At 36.6% G+C, this 17,400-nt stretch overlaps 1 protein-coding gene across 6 annotated transcripts in view; it reads right to left on the bottom strand.

Moving 5' to 3' along the window:
* Positions 1-11,354: 11,354 nt before the first annotated feature.
* Positions 11,355-17,400, bottom strand: part of LOC143239680 (uncharacterized) — an 89,320-nt gene continuing 83,274 nt past the window's right edge. For all 6 annotated transcript variants that reach the window (XM_076481038.1, XM_076481039.1, XM_076481040.1 and 3 more), the window contains one exon: positions 11,355-14,056. In XM_076481038.1, the coding sequence (XP_076337153.1) occupies positions 13,683-14,056 (374 nt within the window). In that variant the 3' untranslated portion in view covers positions 11,355-13,682. The remainder of the gene's footprint in view (positions 14,057-17,400) is intronic.

Genomic DNA, 17,400 nt, shown 5'->3' with positions numbered 1-17,400 from the left:
TGCAGTTGTTCCAGGTCTTCAAGTACTTCTCCACAAAGTACTTGCACTCAGATCACAGGTATGTTGTTGTAGTTTGTCTACTTTAGCTTGATTCAAGACCACAAGTTTCTTCAAAATATTATAACGTTTCACATAAGACATCAAGAGCTTCTTGTACAATTTCACTTGTGTACGGTTTGTAGCTGAAATTTTTGTTTACAGTTGTACTTTTAATGTTAAAAGTGACAATAATGGTGACTTAACAATCACGTCTTTATATTCTACATCTAAAAAGTAAAATGGTGCTTTACATGTGCTAGGTATGTTTTCATCATATGGCAATATGCCCCTACCGTGTTTTGGCTTCTGGAACTGAATAGAAGATGGATCTTGGCTCTATATTTCTTTTACTTCCTCGGTTCCATGTTGCTGACTCATTAGTATACCCGTTTAATTAATTCTAACCATGTGTTCGAGTTTAAATAGAACTACTATTACATGACTGCACGAATGCCCTTGTCCTGCCATGTACGAGTAACATAATTTTTAAATAGTCCCATCTCGTTTACATTTCATTTGTTTTTAATATATTTTCAGGCATTGCCGTCTGCTTTCAAAATTACGTTATTATTTTCATATGTTTGGTGCAAAATTTGAGCAACGTTATTACTGTAGCTGTAACTCTGCAAGCTTTTAAACCTTTTCATCTGACCATCGACTTTATTTGGTGATATCAGATAGTTGTAAATATATTAGGCCAATATTTCAAATAATCGATCCACTTAGTAATTTTGTTTACGTGTTGTGATTTTCAGTAATCACTATCTGGTTCCATTTCGGTAAAAAATAAACAATTTGTTAATAGTATGTCAATTTGTTTGCGTTTTTTTCACCCCTGCAATAGCGCCGGTAAGAATATTGGTGCCCTAGCGGCCGCACTTAAAAGTAAGGGTGATAAATGATAAAACGCGTCTATACTTTATAACATTGGCCAGGTGGGTGAAGGTGTTAGACTCGTAATCCTAGGGTCGCGGGTTCGAATCCCCGTCGTACCAAACATGCCCGTCTTTTCAATCTTGGGGGCGTTATATGTGACGGTCAGTCCCACTATTCGTTGGTAAAAGAGTTGGCGGTGGGTGGTGATGACTAGCTGCCTTTCCTCTAGTCTTACACTGCTAAATTAGGGACGGCCAGCGCAGATAGTTCTCGAGTAGCTTTGCGTAAAATTCAAATCAAACAAACTTTATAACATTGTTAAATTATGGAAACGAGCTGTAATGTAGTATTTCAAAACACTTTTTAAGGACATGTATGGACAATCCATAATTTCCTGAACAGATAGATAGTTGATAAAATGAAGACATCAATTTTTTAATGCGACGAATGTATCACAACAAACTACGCTTTAGGCCTAACTAGCTGGTGCAACATTAAAATAAGATTTTACTGTAGCCATTGAAATAAAAAGCTGTTATACTGATTTAGAGGAAACTTCATCTTTCAAATAATTTAAATACATTTATTCTTCTTCTTAATAATAGTTCTAGGCGTTTACATTTTCTGGTTGGGAACCAATTACGTACATTGTGATGTGAAATAATGGAAAACATTTTTTGTTGTTGTTAATTGCAAGAAAACGTACTTAGAATCACTCAAAATAACTTTAACATCAGCTTTATTAAATATTTGATAATCCTGTGCTGAAAATTCAAAGTCTACATTCAGAGTTCTTTGTATTATTTCTATATTTCAATATATTCTTCTGGTATAGTTACGAATAAGGAACTATTTTTAGGCCTAAACATCACAAGTTCTATCGCTGACTTTACAATTGTATAAGTTGGGTTTATAAAAACTATAGAACTGAATAATCAATTAATAATATAAAAGTGCAACTACTTACAAAAAATGTTTTGTGTCGAGGCTCTTAGACTCATTAGAATGGTAACTTCACTAGTAGAAAATTACTATGAATTATTCTCAGTAAGAAATAGGTTAAATATTACAGGTTACGAAAACCTTATTTTATGCCTTGTAAGAAGCTACATCATGGAAGGCGCACCCTAATTTTGGAAAGACAATTCTAAGAAAAAATATTTTGGCTCAACAACCAACACTTTGATGCAGCCTTGACCTTTTTCAATCTACTGAATAAATACAGTCAAATACATCATATTCCTCACAGTATATCGACAATACTAGATTAATTGAATGTTTTATGCTACTGAAAATACTTGTAATTGGTAAATAATAAAATTACGATCTGTATGAGAGGCCGTTTTGAGTAGATCCTAAGCTAACCTCTTGCCTTAACCCATCATTTTCGTCTTGGAAGACACATACTTTTCAAGGTATTTTTAAAGAAAAAAGGCGTAAAATACGGTGGTTCGTTATTCGTATTAGGCCTAATAATCATCAATTATATCTCTGACTTTACAACTCTGAATCCATAGATTGTGTTTGTAAAATTACAGAACTGAACAATCAATTAGTGATATAAAATTTCAACTCCTCATAAAAAAAAGTTTCGCGTCGAGGTTCTCAGGCTTATCATAATAGTAACTTAATCTGTACAAGGTTACGATGGATTATTTTCAGTACAAAAGAAATGAACTATTTCGTTTTTAAACACTTTAGGGTTTGCAACTTGTTACAATGTTACATAATGTCAACATTATGCGATGTGCGTTTTTAGCTAATACCACCTACTAACACATTAGTGAAAAAAAGAGTGTTCTTATTTCAAAATTTTTTGTATTGCAGATACGATATATATCTCCCCTGCGGTTGCCTCAAAATAATTCTGCGACATTAACATAATATTCTATTTCAGATTAAAAAACAAGCTGATATGAGAGTAAAAGTAACACGAACGTAAATGGCACACGTGTACATTTTCTTATATCATAGTTTATTTGTAATTATAATTTCCCCCAACTTGAAACACAAATGATAGGAATACGTGTTACTGAAATAACTGAAAAACAAGTCCTTTCATCTGCAAATTAAAGTATTTTTTTGCGATTTAAATGTCATTTCACGTAATATCTTGTGAACCAATGATTTAATCCTCAAATCATCGAATTATTTTGATATTGTTCATATCTGATAAATTTAATGTTTTTACCTGTTACAACACTCCTTGTAAAGAGTTGCCAAAAATATTAATTGAAATCACTCATTTTCCGCAGAAAGCACATAAAAATTTTAACAGTAATAATGAATAACAATATTGATATTACTTTCTTAATTGTGTGGGTTTGTGTTTATCTATATATACATATCTATACCCACACAGATATAGTTTATTATAACCAAAATCAAGCCGAAACAAAAATACGAAACATGGCACTAGTTGCAAGGATCCAATGGTACATTTTATATCCCATGTTATAGCCTGTTCCCTGGGATCCGTTCAATTGATGCAGTGTTTTTTTTTAATGTTTCGGCCTGTTTTTGGTTATAGTAAACTAACATTAATAGGGATTTGGATTTGCTGTTTTAATGCAGTCCTCACGTTTGATTTTGGCCCGGCATGGCCAGGTGGTTAAGGCGCTCGACTCGTAATTCGAGAGTTGCGGATTCGACTCTCCGTGACACCAAACTTGCTCACCCTTTCAGCCGTGGGGGCGTTATAACGTGAAGGTCAATCCCACTATTCGTTGGTAAAAGAGTAGTCCAAGAGCTGGCGGTGGGTGGTGATGTCTAGCTGCCTTTCCTCTAGTCTTACACTGCTAAATTAGGAACGGCTAGCGCAGATAGCCCTCGTGTAGCTTTGCGCGAAATTCAAACCAAGAAACCAACTTTTGAATTTGTTTTATTTTACTTAACTCTTAGAATTAGTATTTTCTTTAAATATATATATATATCAATTACTCGTCAACAGGAAACCCTGTAGTCAACGAAGTCACAAATAAACAAGTAATTTTTGCATAAATTTAAAAAAAAAAAATACGTTTCTAGTGCCGATGAGACAGAACAAAGAAAACAATCCGAGATGATACAGATGAGATATTTTGGTTAGCGTGACTTACATATTTTAATATTCCGCTAAGAGAAGCGCCTAATTAACCGCGGCGTAACAGCTTGGAGTTTTTCGAGTGCAAACTTTTAGCTCGTAGACTCGCCATCTGTTGATCAATTTAGATCTAATTACAGTCAAATCCTTCGAGTAATGTACTTGACCACGTCCAAGATTTCATAGATTAATTTACTCTAACCTTGTCTAAAAGAATATCAATTTGAGGGTAGGCTGGTACAAATCCTGGTAAGTAATAATATCGAATCTGGTAAACGCGTGCCTCACACTTGATATTGATGGTGCACAAAAGTATAGCTAATAACAACAAAAAAGGATAGATTAATACATTCTAATCCTCCCTAAAATAATTTTAAATGCCGCTGCTATTGAGTATCCTCTCTTGTTTATAGAATAATAGCACATTTAACTGTCGGGAATCCTGCATCTTGTTTGCTGTTCCTGTACATGTTCGTTAGCATACGGGGGCCTGGCATGGCCTAGCGCGTTAAGGCGTGCGCTTCGTAATCTGAGGGTCGCGGGTTCGCGCCCGAGTCGCGCGAAACATGCTCGCCCTCCCAGCCGTGGGGACATTATAATGTGACGGTCAATCCCACTATTCGTTGGTAAAAGAGTAGCCCAAGAGTTGGCGGTGGGTGGTGATGACTAGCTGCCTTCCCTCTAGTCTTACACTGCTAAATTAGGGACGGCTAGCACAGATAGCCCTCGAGTAGCTTTGTGCGAAATTCCAAAACAAACAAACAAATCGTTAGCATACGTGACATATATTGATGTAATGAAGATATATTGGTCCTGCATTTGTCTGTTGTTACCGTACGTGTTCGTTAACATGCGAGATGTAATAAAAATATTATCAACCCAAGGCCATGCATTTCGTTTAGCACTATTTATAAGATTGTTGATATAATGTACGAATATATTTAGTCGATAACGCCATACACAACTATTTTCAAAAAAGTGGTTTCTCTGAATGGTTAAAACACATCCGAGGATACATTTTAAAACGATAACGCATAAATCTGAAGAAGGACAGAACTTTCTGAAAAGTGCTGTGAAAACATTTCTAATTTCTCAAATTAACGGCTGAAATAATAGAACATAATCTATGTATAGATAAATATGTAATCCATTGAAATAATAGCTTATAAGTACAGCTATCATAAATGTGCATATTCAAAAGTATATTTACAGAAACTTTAAAATTATAACACATATATATTAATAACTGACTCAGTGTTACCTGCGTGTCGTGGCTTGTTCAATAAAGTTTCAAGTTGTTTCTTTTAAATTTCGTGCAAAGCTACACGAGAACTGTCTACGCTAGTCGTCCCTAATTTAGCAGTATAAAACTAGAGGGAAGGTAGCTAGTCACCACCACCCACCGCCAACTCTTGGGCTACTCGTTTACCAACGAATAGTGGAATTGATCGTCACGTTATACTCCCCACGGCTGAAAGGGTGAGCATGTTTGGTGTGACAGGGATTTGAAGCCGAGACCCTCAGATTATACTACACAACAAAGTTTTTGCTTTTTGAACACTGTTGGGTGTTCCTTATAGATTTTTGGCTGCTGATCACGAAAATCACATCAAATTTTGCCCATCACGTAACATTTCGTCGAAATCTTCAGTTTTGTCATGTTTTTTCTTATATTTATGTCAACAAAATTTCGTTTCTGTAAGAGACCTATGAACAATGTTTTGTGCAGTCTGGGCATGTCCAGGCATGAAATCAGGCCAGGTTGGAAGCTGTTCTGCGGAAGTATGCAGCCCGGGCATGCCTGGGCAGGCCGGAGCCAGCTTGACAATGTCTCAAGAGACTATAAAAATGGTTTGCATACACAAATGCTGCTCATTGATTTAATATAGACCTTATAGTGTGTGCGTATTGTTTCAGAACGTAGCATTGCCTCAGTAGCACTGTAACAAGCAAGTTAGATGTTATAGACGTTTTACAGGACGATTGGTGTCGGTCAATATGTCTCGTCAATGTCGTAACAGTCACGATACATTCTGCTATATTTTTGGCAAGTATACATTTGTTGATCAGAGATGCTCAATGACTGCTCTTGTGAAGAAAGCATATCATCTGTACTTCGGCTGTAAAATTTGTGATCAAGATCAGGAATGGACGTCTCACATTTGTTGTGCGACATGTACTGTCTGTTTGAGAACTTGGCTAAGCGGCACTCGAAAGATAATGCCGTTTGTTGTCCCGATGATATGGCGAGAACAGAAAGACCATGTGACGGACTGTTACTTCTGTTTGACAAATGTGTCTGGTTTCTCTGCCAAAAACAAGAAGTCAATTAAATACCCTAATCTTCCTTCAGCAATGAGACCCGTGCCACATGACAATAGTCTTCCAATTCCGAAACCACCAGAGGAATGGACCTTAAACGAACACAATGAAAAAAACTGCAATGCAGGGAACTGGCAGTGACATTGATCCGGATTTGAACCGTGTTCCTCAGGTGATCCACGTCTCATAACAGTCAGAATTAAACGATCTGCTCAGAGATTTGGGTCTATCAAAAGCAAAAGCCGAATTGCTGGGTTCGAGACTGCAGGAATGGTGTTTGCTGTCACTAGCTACGAAACTGTCTGTTTTTCGAAGCCGCCAAGATGATATAACCAAATTCTTTGCACAAGTTGACAGTCTCTGTTTCTGTGTTGACATCGAAGGATTGTTCACTGCTTTGGGTTGTGACCATGTCAAACAAGAGTGGCGTCTCTTAATTGATTCATCAATGTTAAGCCTCGAAGCTGTTCTGTTGCACAATGACAACGTTCACCCTTCAATACCTGTTGGCTATGCAGCACACATGAAAGAAACTTACGAGAACATGGAAATGTTGCTGAAGCACATCCAGTACAGCAAGTACAACTGGAATATCTGTGGAGATCTGAAAGTCGTTGCTCTGTTACTGAGACTGCAGCTCGGCTATACAATGTACTGTTTTTCATCTGTGAATGGGACAGCTGTGCCAAAGAGTTACATTATTCTAGACAGAGCTGGCCACTTCATAAAAAGTTAGTTCCAGGACAGAAAAATGTGGCGCATGAACCGCTTGTCGACCCGGCAAAGATTTTTTTGCCTCCTCTTCACATAAAATTGGGACTTATGAAGAATTTCATGAAAGCAATGAACAAAGAAAACGAAGGTTTTCGTTATTCAAGACAGATGTTCCAAAGAATAACTGACGCCAAGATAAAAAAGGGCATTTTTGTTGCCCTCAAATCAGACATGTTATTAGTGACAAGCGGTTTGAAGATCTGTTAGTTGGGCCGGAAAAGATTGCCTGGAAAGCCTTCAAAGACGTTGTTGTAATTGGCAATTACAGTGCCCCACATTACATTCAGCTCGTAGACAAACTTCTCAAAGCATACAAAACAATGAAGTGCAACATGTCACTCAAGATTCATTTCCTCCACTCACAATTGGACTTCTTCCCCGCGAATCTCGGTGCTGTCAGTGACGAACACGGTGAAAAATTTCACCAGGACATTGCTACAATGGAAAAACGATATCAGGGCAATTGGAATCCGTCAATGCTTGCTGACTACTGTTGGACACTGCAACGTGATGCACCGGACATTGAATACAAACGAAAATCAGGAGCAAAACACTTTTAATTATGTTGAACTAATAGCGTATTAGAAACATAAACGCAATTAAACAGTTGACTGTCTATTTCTCAGAGTCCCTACGTGATGAAGCAAAATCAAAAGTATATTTGTGCATACCCACCAGGTACCTGTCACAATCAGCAAAAACATTTCAAAACAATTGTTGTGCAGTGTTACAAGCCGAGATATTACGGGCCAATTTTCAATATATGCAACATATGTATGTATTCAACATTGTTCAACTTGTAGTTTACACAACCGATTTGAATGTGTTGATTTTGGTTTTTACTCAAACATGGATACGTCAAACTAATAGAAGAATGTATTATTTGAGGTCTTACGATATTTCGTTTAATAACAACAAATGGTTTACTGGCCTTAAGGTATTGGTATTTTCAACGTGAATATATGTGCTAAGTGAGGGATCTCTAGAATTCAATTACAGGCGCTTCATTTGGAACAACTGAATAGACTCTAGATTCTGGAGGATGACAACCAATAAGCAGCACGGCGCCAGGAAGTTTTTCAGACATTCTACTGAACAAAGGAATTGGCTCTCACATTTTATATCGCACTCACAGTTCAAAGTTCAGAGAGCGTTTTGCGACGTGAACTACAGATCCGCAACCCAACATGTTAACTAACATAGGGCCACACTCAGCTTCTTGTATCGAGTTTACTCAGACCGTAAATACATATTAATATACTAATTATAAATTCAATCTCTAAGATTTTTCCTATTTCATTGTCTGCAATATACCTTTAACTACTACGACAGTATCAGGAAAGTACTCTACTATGTGTAGGAAATCAGCCTAGAAATCGTAACACCAATTGTACAGCTAGTTCTCATCTGTTTCGACGGACACACTGATTTGTACGCCATTAGGAATGATACGCGTCATAAGGACGAGATCCTGCAAGGCTGTATCGGGTCTCTCGCTGGTTGTAGGTTCATTTTGATAAACAATAATGCTCGTCCCCAGCGTGCAGGAGAACATATCTTCAATAGGCCTCAATCTTAGGACGGATTTTGCCGTTACACCTTTCACACTGAAATTGTCCTCTGATGAGTGAATTGGAAAATACTTACAAAACTTCACAGAGATATGTCGTGTAGCTGTGTTAACAAGTAGAGATAAACACGCTAGTTATTAAATTCTGTGAGAACTTTTTTACGTATCCTTGAGCCACAGCGGTGGTGTTTCACACACTCGTAAACTAGAAACACTTCATTTTCATAGCTTAACTAGTGGGTTACGACTCTACCTTCGAAAGACAGTAACTTTCACACAAATTGTATGTTTCATTTTCACTACCTCTAAATTAAATGTAAATGATTTCTAGATACTTTACTTATGTTGCCCAAATACATAATTGTGGAAAGTTGTCCATCTGTGCGCTCGTGATATTTTCCGAACGTCTCACGTCATAACATGCTTTGATTAGGCAAATATTCATGTTAGCTATGTACCAAAAAATAAATGTTCTATAGCCATTACGTTAATGGAAATGAGCTCGTCAAAGACGAACTGCTGAGATTAATAAAGTGTTTCTACTTCCAGCTGTCGTTTGCAAGACACAAGTGTTAGACGACCACTCACATTGCTACAATTACCACAACATATACACATACAGCAGAAATTGCACAAGCTTTAAAAACCGTTAGTTTAGTCCCGAGAAAGTTTATTCTACGCAAAACATCAGGCTAAATAATGTTCTTGCTCGATTTAATGGTAATATAAAAATAAATAAGGATGAAATCTTTATCAAAACTTAAAATAATAACAACAACGAAAAAATTCACCACCGTAATTAGCAGTCGATTTAAACATACTTATTACATTGGTTCGTTTTGAAATTTTCGCGCAAAGCTACACGAGGGATATGGATATCCGCGCTAGCCGTCCTTAATTTAGCAGTGTAAGACTAAATGGAAGGCAGCTAGTCATCATCACCCACCGCCAACTTTTACAAACAAATAGTGGGATTGACTGTTACATTATAGCGCTCCAACGGCTGAAATGGCGAGCATGTGTTGGTGCGACGGGGATTCGAACCCGTGACCCTCAGATTACGAGTCGTGTGGCTTAGCAACCTGGCCATGCTGTGCCTACTTATTACATGTGACCCTTAATTGTTTACATATACTAGATTTCAAAATACCACACAATAGTTTAAAATAATTTGTAAGGTATTTTCCTTCTTGAGCGCATAGGAACAGCGGTGTTAAGCTTAAAATAACTACACATTTCTTACACAAGTGACTAACATATGCCCTATATGTATAATCCATAAGAATGAATGTATTAATACATTATACTCGGCTCACTAAAATTCATTACATATATTGCTGTTTTTAAAGTCAGGGAAACTAAAATGTTATCAGTTTCTACTTGCATGTTGTTGGTTAAGGCATCAGCAACTCTAGCAATACTGTTAGTATTAAAAAGTTTACCTTTTATTAGGTACAAACATCTTACCCCATGATCAGCTAAAAACAGTATTTTGACCTTAACAACTTCGAACAGCTCAGTAAGTGCTGTGGTGAAGAAAGAACTCGATTTTTTAACCTTATATGCATACGTGGGCTAAACGACTAGGTCAGGCCCAATGGTTCCAGTAAAATAGTCCTTAATTTTGTACTACTGACCAAAGACGACGCAAACAATCAGCATCACCCGGTGCCACAACAGATTTGTGGGGCTCTTTAAACCAAATAACCAGCATAGCCAAAAGTGTTAGGTGTATTCAGCCCTGCGTCATCTCGAACACTGGGCTTTTACATCCTTAGCCAACATCGTAGCCATATGTTCATCCACTCCCGTGATGGTAATGAAAGTCAACCACAAAATACTTTGACGGTGGTAATTTATCTAGTTTAGTTTTGCTTACTCACTTATAAGTTTCATTTGATAACAGTGTACATACTACTGATCCAACTAACGCTGATCATTTGTGGCAGCTGTGTTTCTCATCTACTCATGAAAAATAGTTATTTTTTGTTTTTGTCTAATCTCAATGTTTCTTCAAATAGTGTGTGTGTTTTCTTATAGCAAAGGCACATTGAGCTATCCACAGAGGGGAATCGAACCCTTGATTTTAGCGTTGTAAATCCGAAGAAATACCACTGTACCAGCGGGGGACTTTTTTGAAACAAATGGATAAATTTCTGACAATTTGCAGTAAACAAAAACATGGGAATAATCTACAAAAAAAAAAAAACAGTGATTGTCATTAACATAAAATCGTAGCAATTACATTTATGTATCTATTATTTGTTCAATTTTTAAGCAAGTTTCTCGAATAGTTCTTTGAATCTATAATTTCAAGGACAAACATATTATCCCTGCATGGCCAGGTGGGTTAAGGCGTTCGACTCGTACTCTGAGAGTTGCGGGTTCGAAACCCGATCGCACCAAACATGCTCGCCCATTCAGCCGTCGGTGTGTTGTAATGTGACGGTCAATCCTACTATTTGTTGGTAAAAGAGTAGCCCAAGAGTTGACGGTGGGTGGTGGTGACTAGCTACCTTTCCTCTAGTCTTACACTGCTAAATTAGGGACGGCTAGCGCAGATAGCCCTCGAGTAGCTTTGGCGAAATTCATAAGCAAACATTCTTGTTTTGTTTTTAAAATCATATATTTATTCAAAGTACTCTTCGTGTAACTTGCTTAAAAGTCAGAAGAAAAGGAGACACATAAATATAATGTTTCTGCGTCTTTTTTGTTGTTTTTTTAATATTTCCATCCTACAGGTAAGAATGCAACTGATGTTGTCACACAAGAAAGAATAAATTTTCTAAGATAAAGTATGGTATGACAATTTTAAAATACTATTTTGAGTATTTATTTCAGTTGATAACACCAAAAAGAAGTAAGAAAGTTTAACCCAAAAACGAGCAGCTTTTTAATGTTCATTCATTATAAACAACTTACTTGTGCACACAAAAAAGGACTATTCATGCTCCATTACTTATTTCTCCGAAAGTGGTGCCGAAAGCTATTTGAAGGGGTCACCTGTTTTAACCTTTTGTACCACTATACAGTATTGTGTTATCTCCCAGTAAATCAGTATGTACTAAAATGACGCCACATAAGGGACACTTAACGTAGTAATTTATACTGCAATAACGTCAGTAAAACGTGCGCAAGCCATGAATCACGAGAAGAAGTATGAACTCTGTAGGTTCCAACACAACATAACATATAAAATTCAAATGTAACAAGTAAAAATATGTTGCTGTTACTTTTGGTTCTATTTACTTTTGAAACAGAATATTTCCAGAGACCTTACGGAAGTACATCTTGTATAATCAGATATATTAACCTTCTCACATCTAAGCTTAAACACTATTTGAACTTAGCTAGAGATGGATGAATTGCGTTTAAAAGCTCTATTCTTGTAGGTTTGTTTGTTTTTTAAAGTGAAAGCAGTATATGTATATATCGTCTTTATAAAACAGAATATGACGAAATGATAAGTTCGGATATCCACGATAGACGGCAGAACTGGCGAGATAAGTCTCATTTGATAGACTGGGTGATAGGTATTTCAGTCACAGTAATATCTGGTAGGCACTGTTCAGCTACGAAACATTTCTCTATAGTTTTACATTAAAAACAAGTTCCTAACTGATAATAAAACTAATTCGGTATTCTTAAAAACAAAGCTTTAATACAATGCAAAATTTTGAACCTTGGATTTCCAAACAGGAGTATAATTGAATATCGCACGATGACTGGCTTTGATGTCCAAAAAACAGTTCATTTATTACTTGACTGAATAATTCAGTTTTCGAGATAAGCCCTTGAGTGACAAACCTCACAATAAATCTTTTTACTTTACAAAGGAGATACTCTTGGTAACAATAACTTCATTTTCCAAGTTGTAAGGGTGATAAGAAGAGGCTAGCTTTTATAACTGAATCAGTAGCTGAATGAAACATGCCAAGTGTATTTCACTTTAAGTTAAATAACATTTAAAACTCTCAAAAATATAGTACCAACTGACAGTTGTAGTTGTGAACATCAACTGGACCTTCAGCAGAAACGTTTTCATGATCGAAGCACGTTTTATCTTATGGGATATTCTAACGTCAGCTTAAAAACGTTCTAATGGTGGATTCGGTATCTTTCGACTGTTTTAATTTGATTCTTCATCGAAATTAGCGACAAACTAGCACGTCTTTAATCAAGATTTTGAAAATTATTTTTAGAGTGAATTCTTGTACAATTCTCCACTACGGGCGTGTGATTTTTTAAAACAAATTATAAACAAGAAGCCACTCTAGGTGACGCAGTGACTTAGATCACCTCTCCTTACGTGCAATGTACCATACGATCCGTCTCAGATCACCTATCCTCACGTGTAATGTACCATACGATCCGTTTCAGATCATCTTTCCTTACGTGTAATGTACCGTACGATTCGTCTCAGATCACCTCTCCTCACGTGTAATGTACCATACGATCTGTTTCAGATCACCTCTCCTTACGTGTAATGTACCATACGATCCGTCTCAGATCACCTTTCCTCACGTGCAATGTACCATACGATCTGTTTCAGGTCACCTCTCCTTACGTGTAATGTACCATACGATCCGTCTCAGATCACCTCTCCTTACGTGTAATGTACCGTACGATCCGTTTCAGATCACCTCTCCTTACGTGTGATTTAACGTATGATCTATGTGTTCTGAACGACATGAGATTGATTTATACAGCGCTGGTTCTCTATAATGTAACAACACGTTTTCTCAATGAAACATTACAAAACTATACAAAATTAAATTGTTGAATAATGATTTAAAAATTGCAATAGAGTAGGAACAGTTTTAACTTGAAACCATATGTTAATAACAGATTTTGTTTGAAATTGTTCCATTCAAATAAATAGCCTTGAGGTTCTTCTTTCTGTTAAACAACCAATAAAAAATGTTACAAATGTTTGAGTAATGCGATTGGGGCGTGGGGTTCACTACGGCAGAACGGCACTCAAGAAATCACAGTTGTAACTTAAGAGTTATCGATCTTTCAAAACATCTCCACCACTCTAAAGAAAGCGATGTAACCGCAACATCTGGCTCGCAATTGGTCGACGTACATGCAAGCTTCGGTGACATAATTCATCAATTCTGCGCACTCGCACAACAACACGTAGGTGATCCCCCGATCGGGAATCCTCTTTTTATGAAACGTGATTCTCCGAAACCCTAGGTTCTCTGGTAAGTTCTTATACAGATGTCTCGCTCCCGTCCAAGACAACCAACTCCGTTCGAGTTTTTCTCGATCTTCTCCCGGTAACACCCGAAAAGCTGAAATGATGTATCCAGTTTTATCTGTTGTTGGTGTTTTGGGTAGCATGTCCAGTGGTGGTCTAGCAATTGTCGCAACCTCTTCGTAGACAGCTAGAAATACATATAAAAAATATTTATTTTAAGATAAAAGTAAAAATTCGTCACACAATTTTAGTGACCCATAACATCTATTTGTCTTTTCTTAAGTACATCATACAGCCATATTAATATAGATTAAGTCGAAATGTGACAACCGAACGTTACAGAAATTGACTACATAACGACTTTACAACCCTGCCATACTTCGGGTTTTCAAATATGAGAAGGTGGGTGAATACGGGTTTTCATGGAGATGTGAAGTCAGCCTACCGTGAACTTAGAAATCCAGCAACGGAAACACACATCAGATAAAATCAAATACAGTGTTAAATTAATCACCTTGGCAACGTCTTCTGAAAGTGATTAACAATCGCATCTCGAGGTAATAAATTAAATGTCAGCACGTTTAGATCCCGTAATTTTCAGTATGCAGTAGCAATAGTAAACACGTGCGATAATTGACGATCAGATATATCGCGATGGAAAGGATTATGACAGTGTCTGTAAGCTGTAATCAACGAAAGCAATCTCACAATCTGATGAACTGAACACACGCAAAACGTCACTTTTGTTCAGCGTAAAATCAGGGCTACGAACTTTTCTCGGTATAAGAGAATCAAACAGTTAATTCCTTAACAACATGCCCCAAATTTAATCAAATCATGCAAGAAAATCGACAGCGTACTAACTTGATAAATACGTTAATCGATTTATTTATCAAAATTATAGCGGAGATTCCACAAATTACAACTGCTGAATGATGTAAAAATTACTTTAATAAATATTTTCCCCCTACGTGCGTTTACTTCCTTCCCAGTCTATATATTGCTCTGTCGTCCCTCTAATTATCTACACATGTGTTTCTTCTTTCGCATTTTTATACATTTATCTATTTATTTATTGTCATTACTTTCATGGAGCTTTATTGGTCAGGTGATTAGGGTGCTTGATTTGCAATCCGAAGGTCGCGTGTTCGAATTCCCATCCCACCAAATATGCTCGCCATTTCAGCTGTGGAGGCGTTATAATATGACGGTCAATCCTACTAAAAGTAGTAACTCAAGAGTTGGCGGTGGGTGGTGATGACTAGCTGCCTTTCTTCTAGTCTTACACTGCTAAATTAGGGATGGCTAGCGCAGATAGCCCTCGTATAGCTTTTCGCGAAATTAAAAAAACAAACAAACCTAGCCGTTTTGTAGCTTTGAGCCAAATTTAAACCAACCAAACTGGTGAAGGGACAGTTTATTTGAAAACAACAAATACCACATGTGTTGATTGTTTATATAATGCGATAGTGTTTACTGAATTTCACTACTGAAAGTTTTAACACTAGTTTGTTACTTCTAGATGGTAAAAAGTAAGTTTTCAGCTTCAATTGATAAATTTTTTTCACTTATAATTATCATCACTTAACCTTTTTTATTGTCTTTTGCCAAACAAATTTGACAAACAATCCGTTTACCGTAACATCTATATGGTGCCTGTGTAAATGTGCAATAGTTCTCGAATTCCTTGTTAATATTTTACAATGCAACGTTAAGTTTTGAGACAAAAACCAACGTCACATACAAAACATTCCCAGTGAGATTATTTGTTCTGAAAACTTGAAATTAGTCAAGCCTACATTTACAAACATAATATTACTGTAAAACAGATTTTAGAAATATTTGAAACATTACCTTCTCGATGGATGTCCTGGAAAACTACACAAAAAATCTTTAAGAACTTACACTTGAAGAAATGAACAAGATCGAATTCAAATTATTTTCGTTTGATTTTTGCCTTTCATGGTATTTGAGTCTTAATGAGAAACATAAAAAAATTAATTTTTAATAAGACTTCTGACAGTCTGCAGTATCAAACAGGTTCAGCTCTCATCCGCCAAGCTCAATTGATTATATAACTTTCTACCCAATGAAGCCACCTGTGCCTCCAGGTGGTTCATATTGCAGGAAACTGCAGACTCCAGCTGGTCTTAATGTATTGGGTTATGTTGTCTGATGAGAGCTGACATGTGTATAATTTATATAATAACTCAAATGATAAATTGGGTGCTAAAACCAGATGTTCGACTTCAAGCAACTAATTCTGGATAAAAAACAACAACAAAAACAGAGGCCTAGCAGTGAAACCTACAAATATTATAATTGCAATATTACGTCCTTCTTAACATCACACCCTAAGTTAACACAAATAAATATACATTAGGCTTAAAGTGGTTATTTTGAAAATAATGTAAGGATTCCACTGTGATGGTTTAAGGTTCGAGGAGGACCAAGCAACAACGAAAAGGAGAAATGGGAAATACAAGCCACGGAGCGAATTTAATTGAGGGTAGGCACATTCATATCTCTGTTCAAGAACTGTATTTTGTGTTTGTACGTTTTGAAAAAAAAATCTAATTCAAGTTATTTATGTGTAATTGAGAAAGGTTATTTGAACGCTTTTATTACATATTATCTTTAAAACGACATCCTAAAGTGATTTTTGAAGTAATGAAAACAGTCAAAGATATTAATAACGAAGAGAAAATCAGAAGCGTATAAGCATTCTAATGTTATTTGTATCTACAGTCAGAAACTTCTATGTGATAAATACGTATCCAACAAATATTTTTGAAGTCATCTGCACTTGTCAACAGTCTTGTTGTTCCCAAACCAATGTCAGTATCAGGAGCTGGAGTTACAGGTAATGTCCTACATGTCATGGTTACATACTTAACATAATACATATTTCTGAGCACGCGTGGGTCTGACCTAAATTAAAGCTTTGGAAATGGTAAGCCGGGTTCGAATCCTTGTGATACTGCGAAACATTCCCCGCATTTCAAGTTGTGGGTGCGTGATAAGAGTGACAACTAATTTTTTAACGTGGACGGTGGGATGATGCGAGCTTGCTATCTTCAATTCGTTTCGAATAAAATCCAAAATTAGCGACAACAGCAGATTGCCTTACCAAGTAACACAAGTACTATTCTTTCAGAGTACTAAAGCAGGTATTCCAGGTAGCAACACTTCCCGTATGTCGCGGTTACAGACTTCATGTGGTATCTCTTTATCAGTGATAACACTAGGTGATTTCGATTTGGCCAAGCAAGGAGAGGTATTTGTTTATACTATACTAATTCCTAGCGGAATATTAAAGTATTTTAAAACTAATTCTTAGGCATGTAATATGTGACTCGTTTAATTACTTTCTCATTATTGCTGAAATTTCTATATGTCAGTAAGATAGGAGGAAATGAAAACAGCCAATGGGGATAGAAAAATCTTCTGTTGACACTGTGGGGGAGGGCGGAATTGAGAGTAAAGCCGATCCGATCTGTTGCCATGACAACACATCCATGTGACTGTGAA

The sequence above is a fragment of the Tachypleus tridentatus genome, chromosome 13, assembly GCF_004210375.1.
Source record: "Tachypleus tridentatus isolate NWPU-2018 chromosome 13, ASM421037v1, whole genome shotgun sequence".
Lineage (NCBI taxonomy): Eukaryota > Metazoa > Arthropoda > Merostomata > Xiphosura > Limulidae > Tachypleus > Tachypleus tridentatus.
This window is presented reverse-complemented; position numbering and strand designations above follow the sequence as displayed.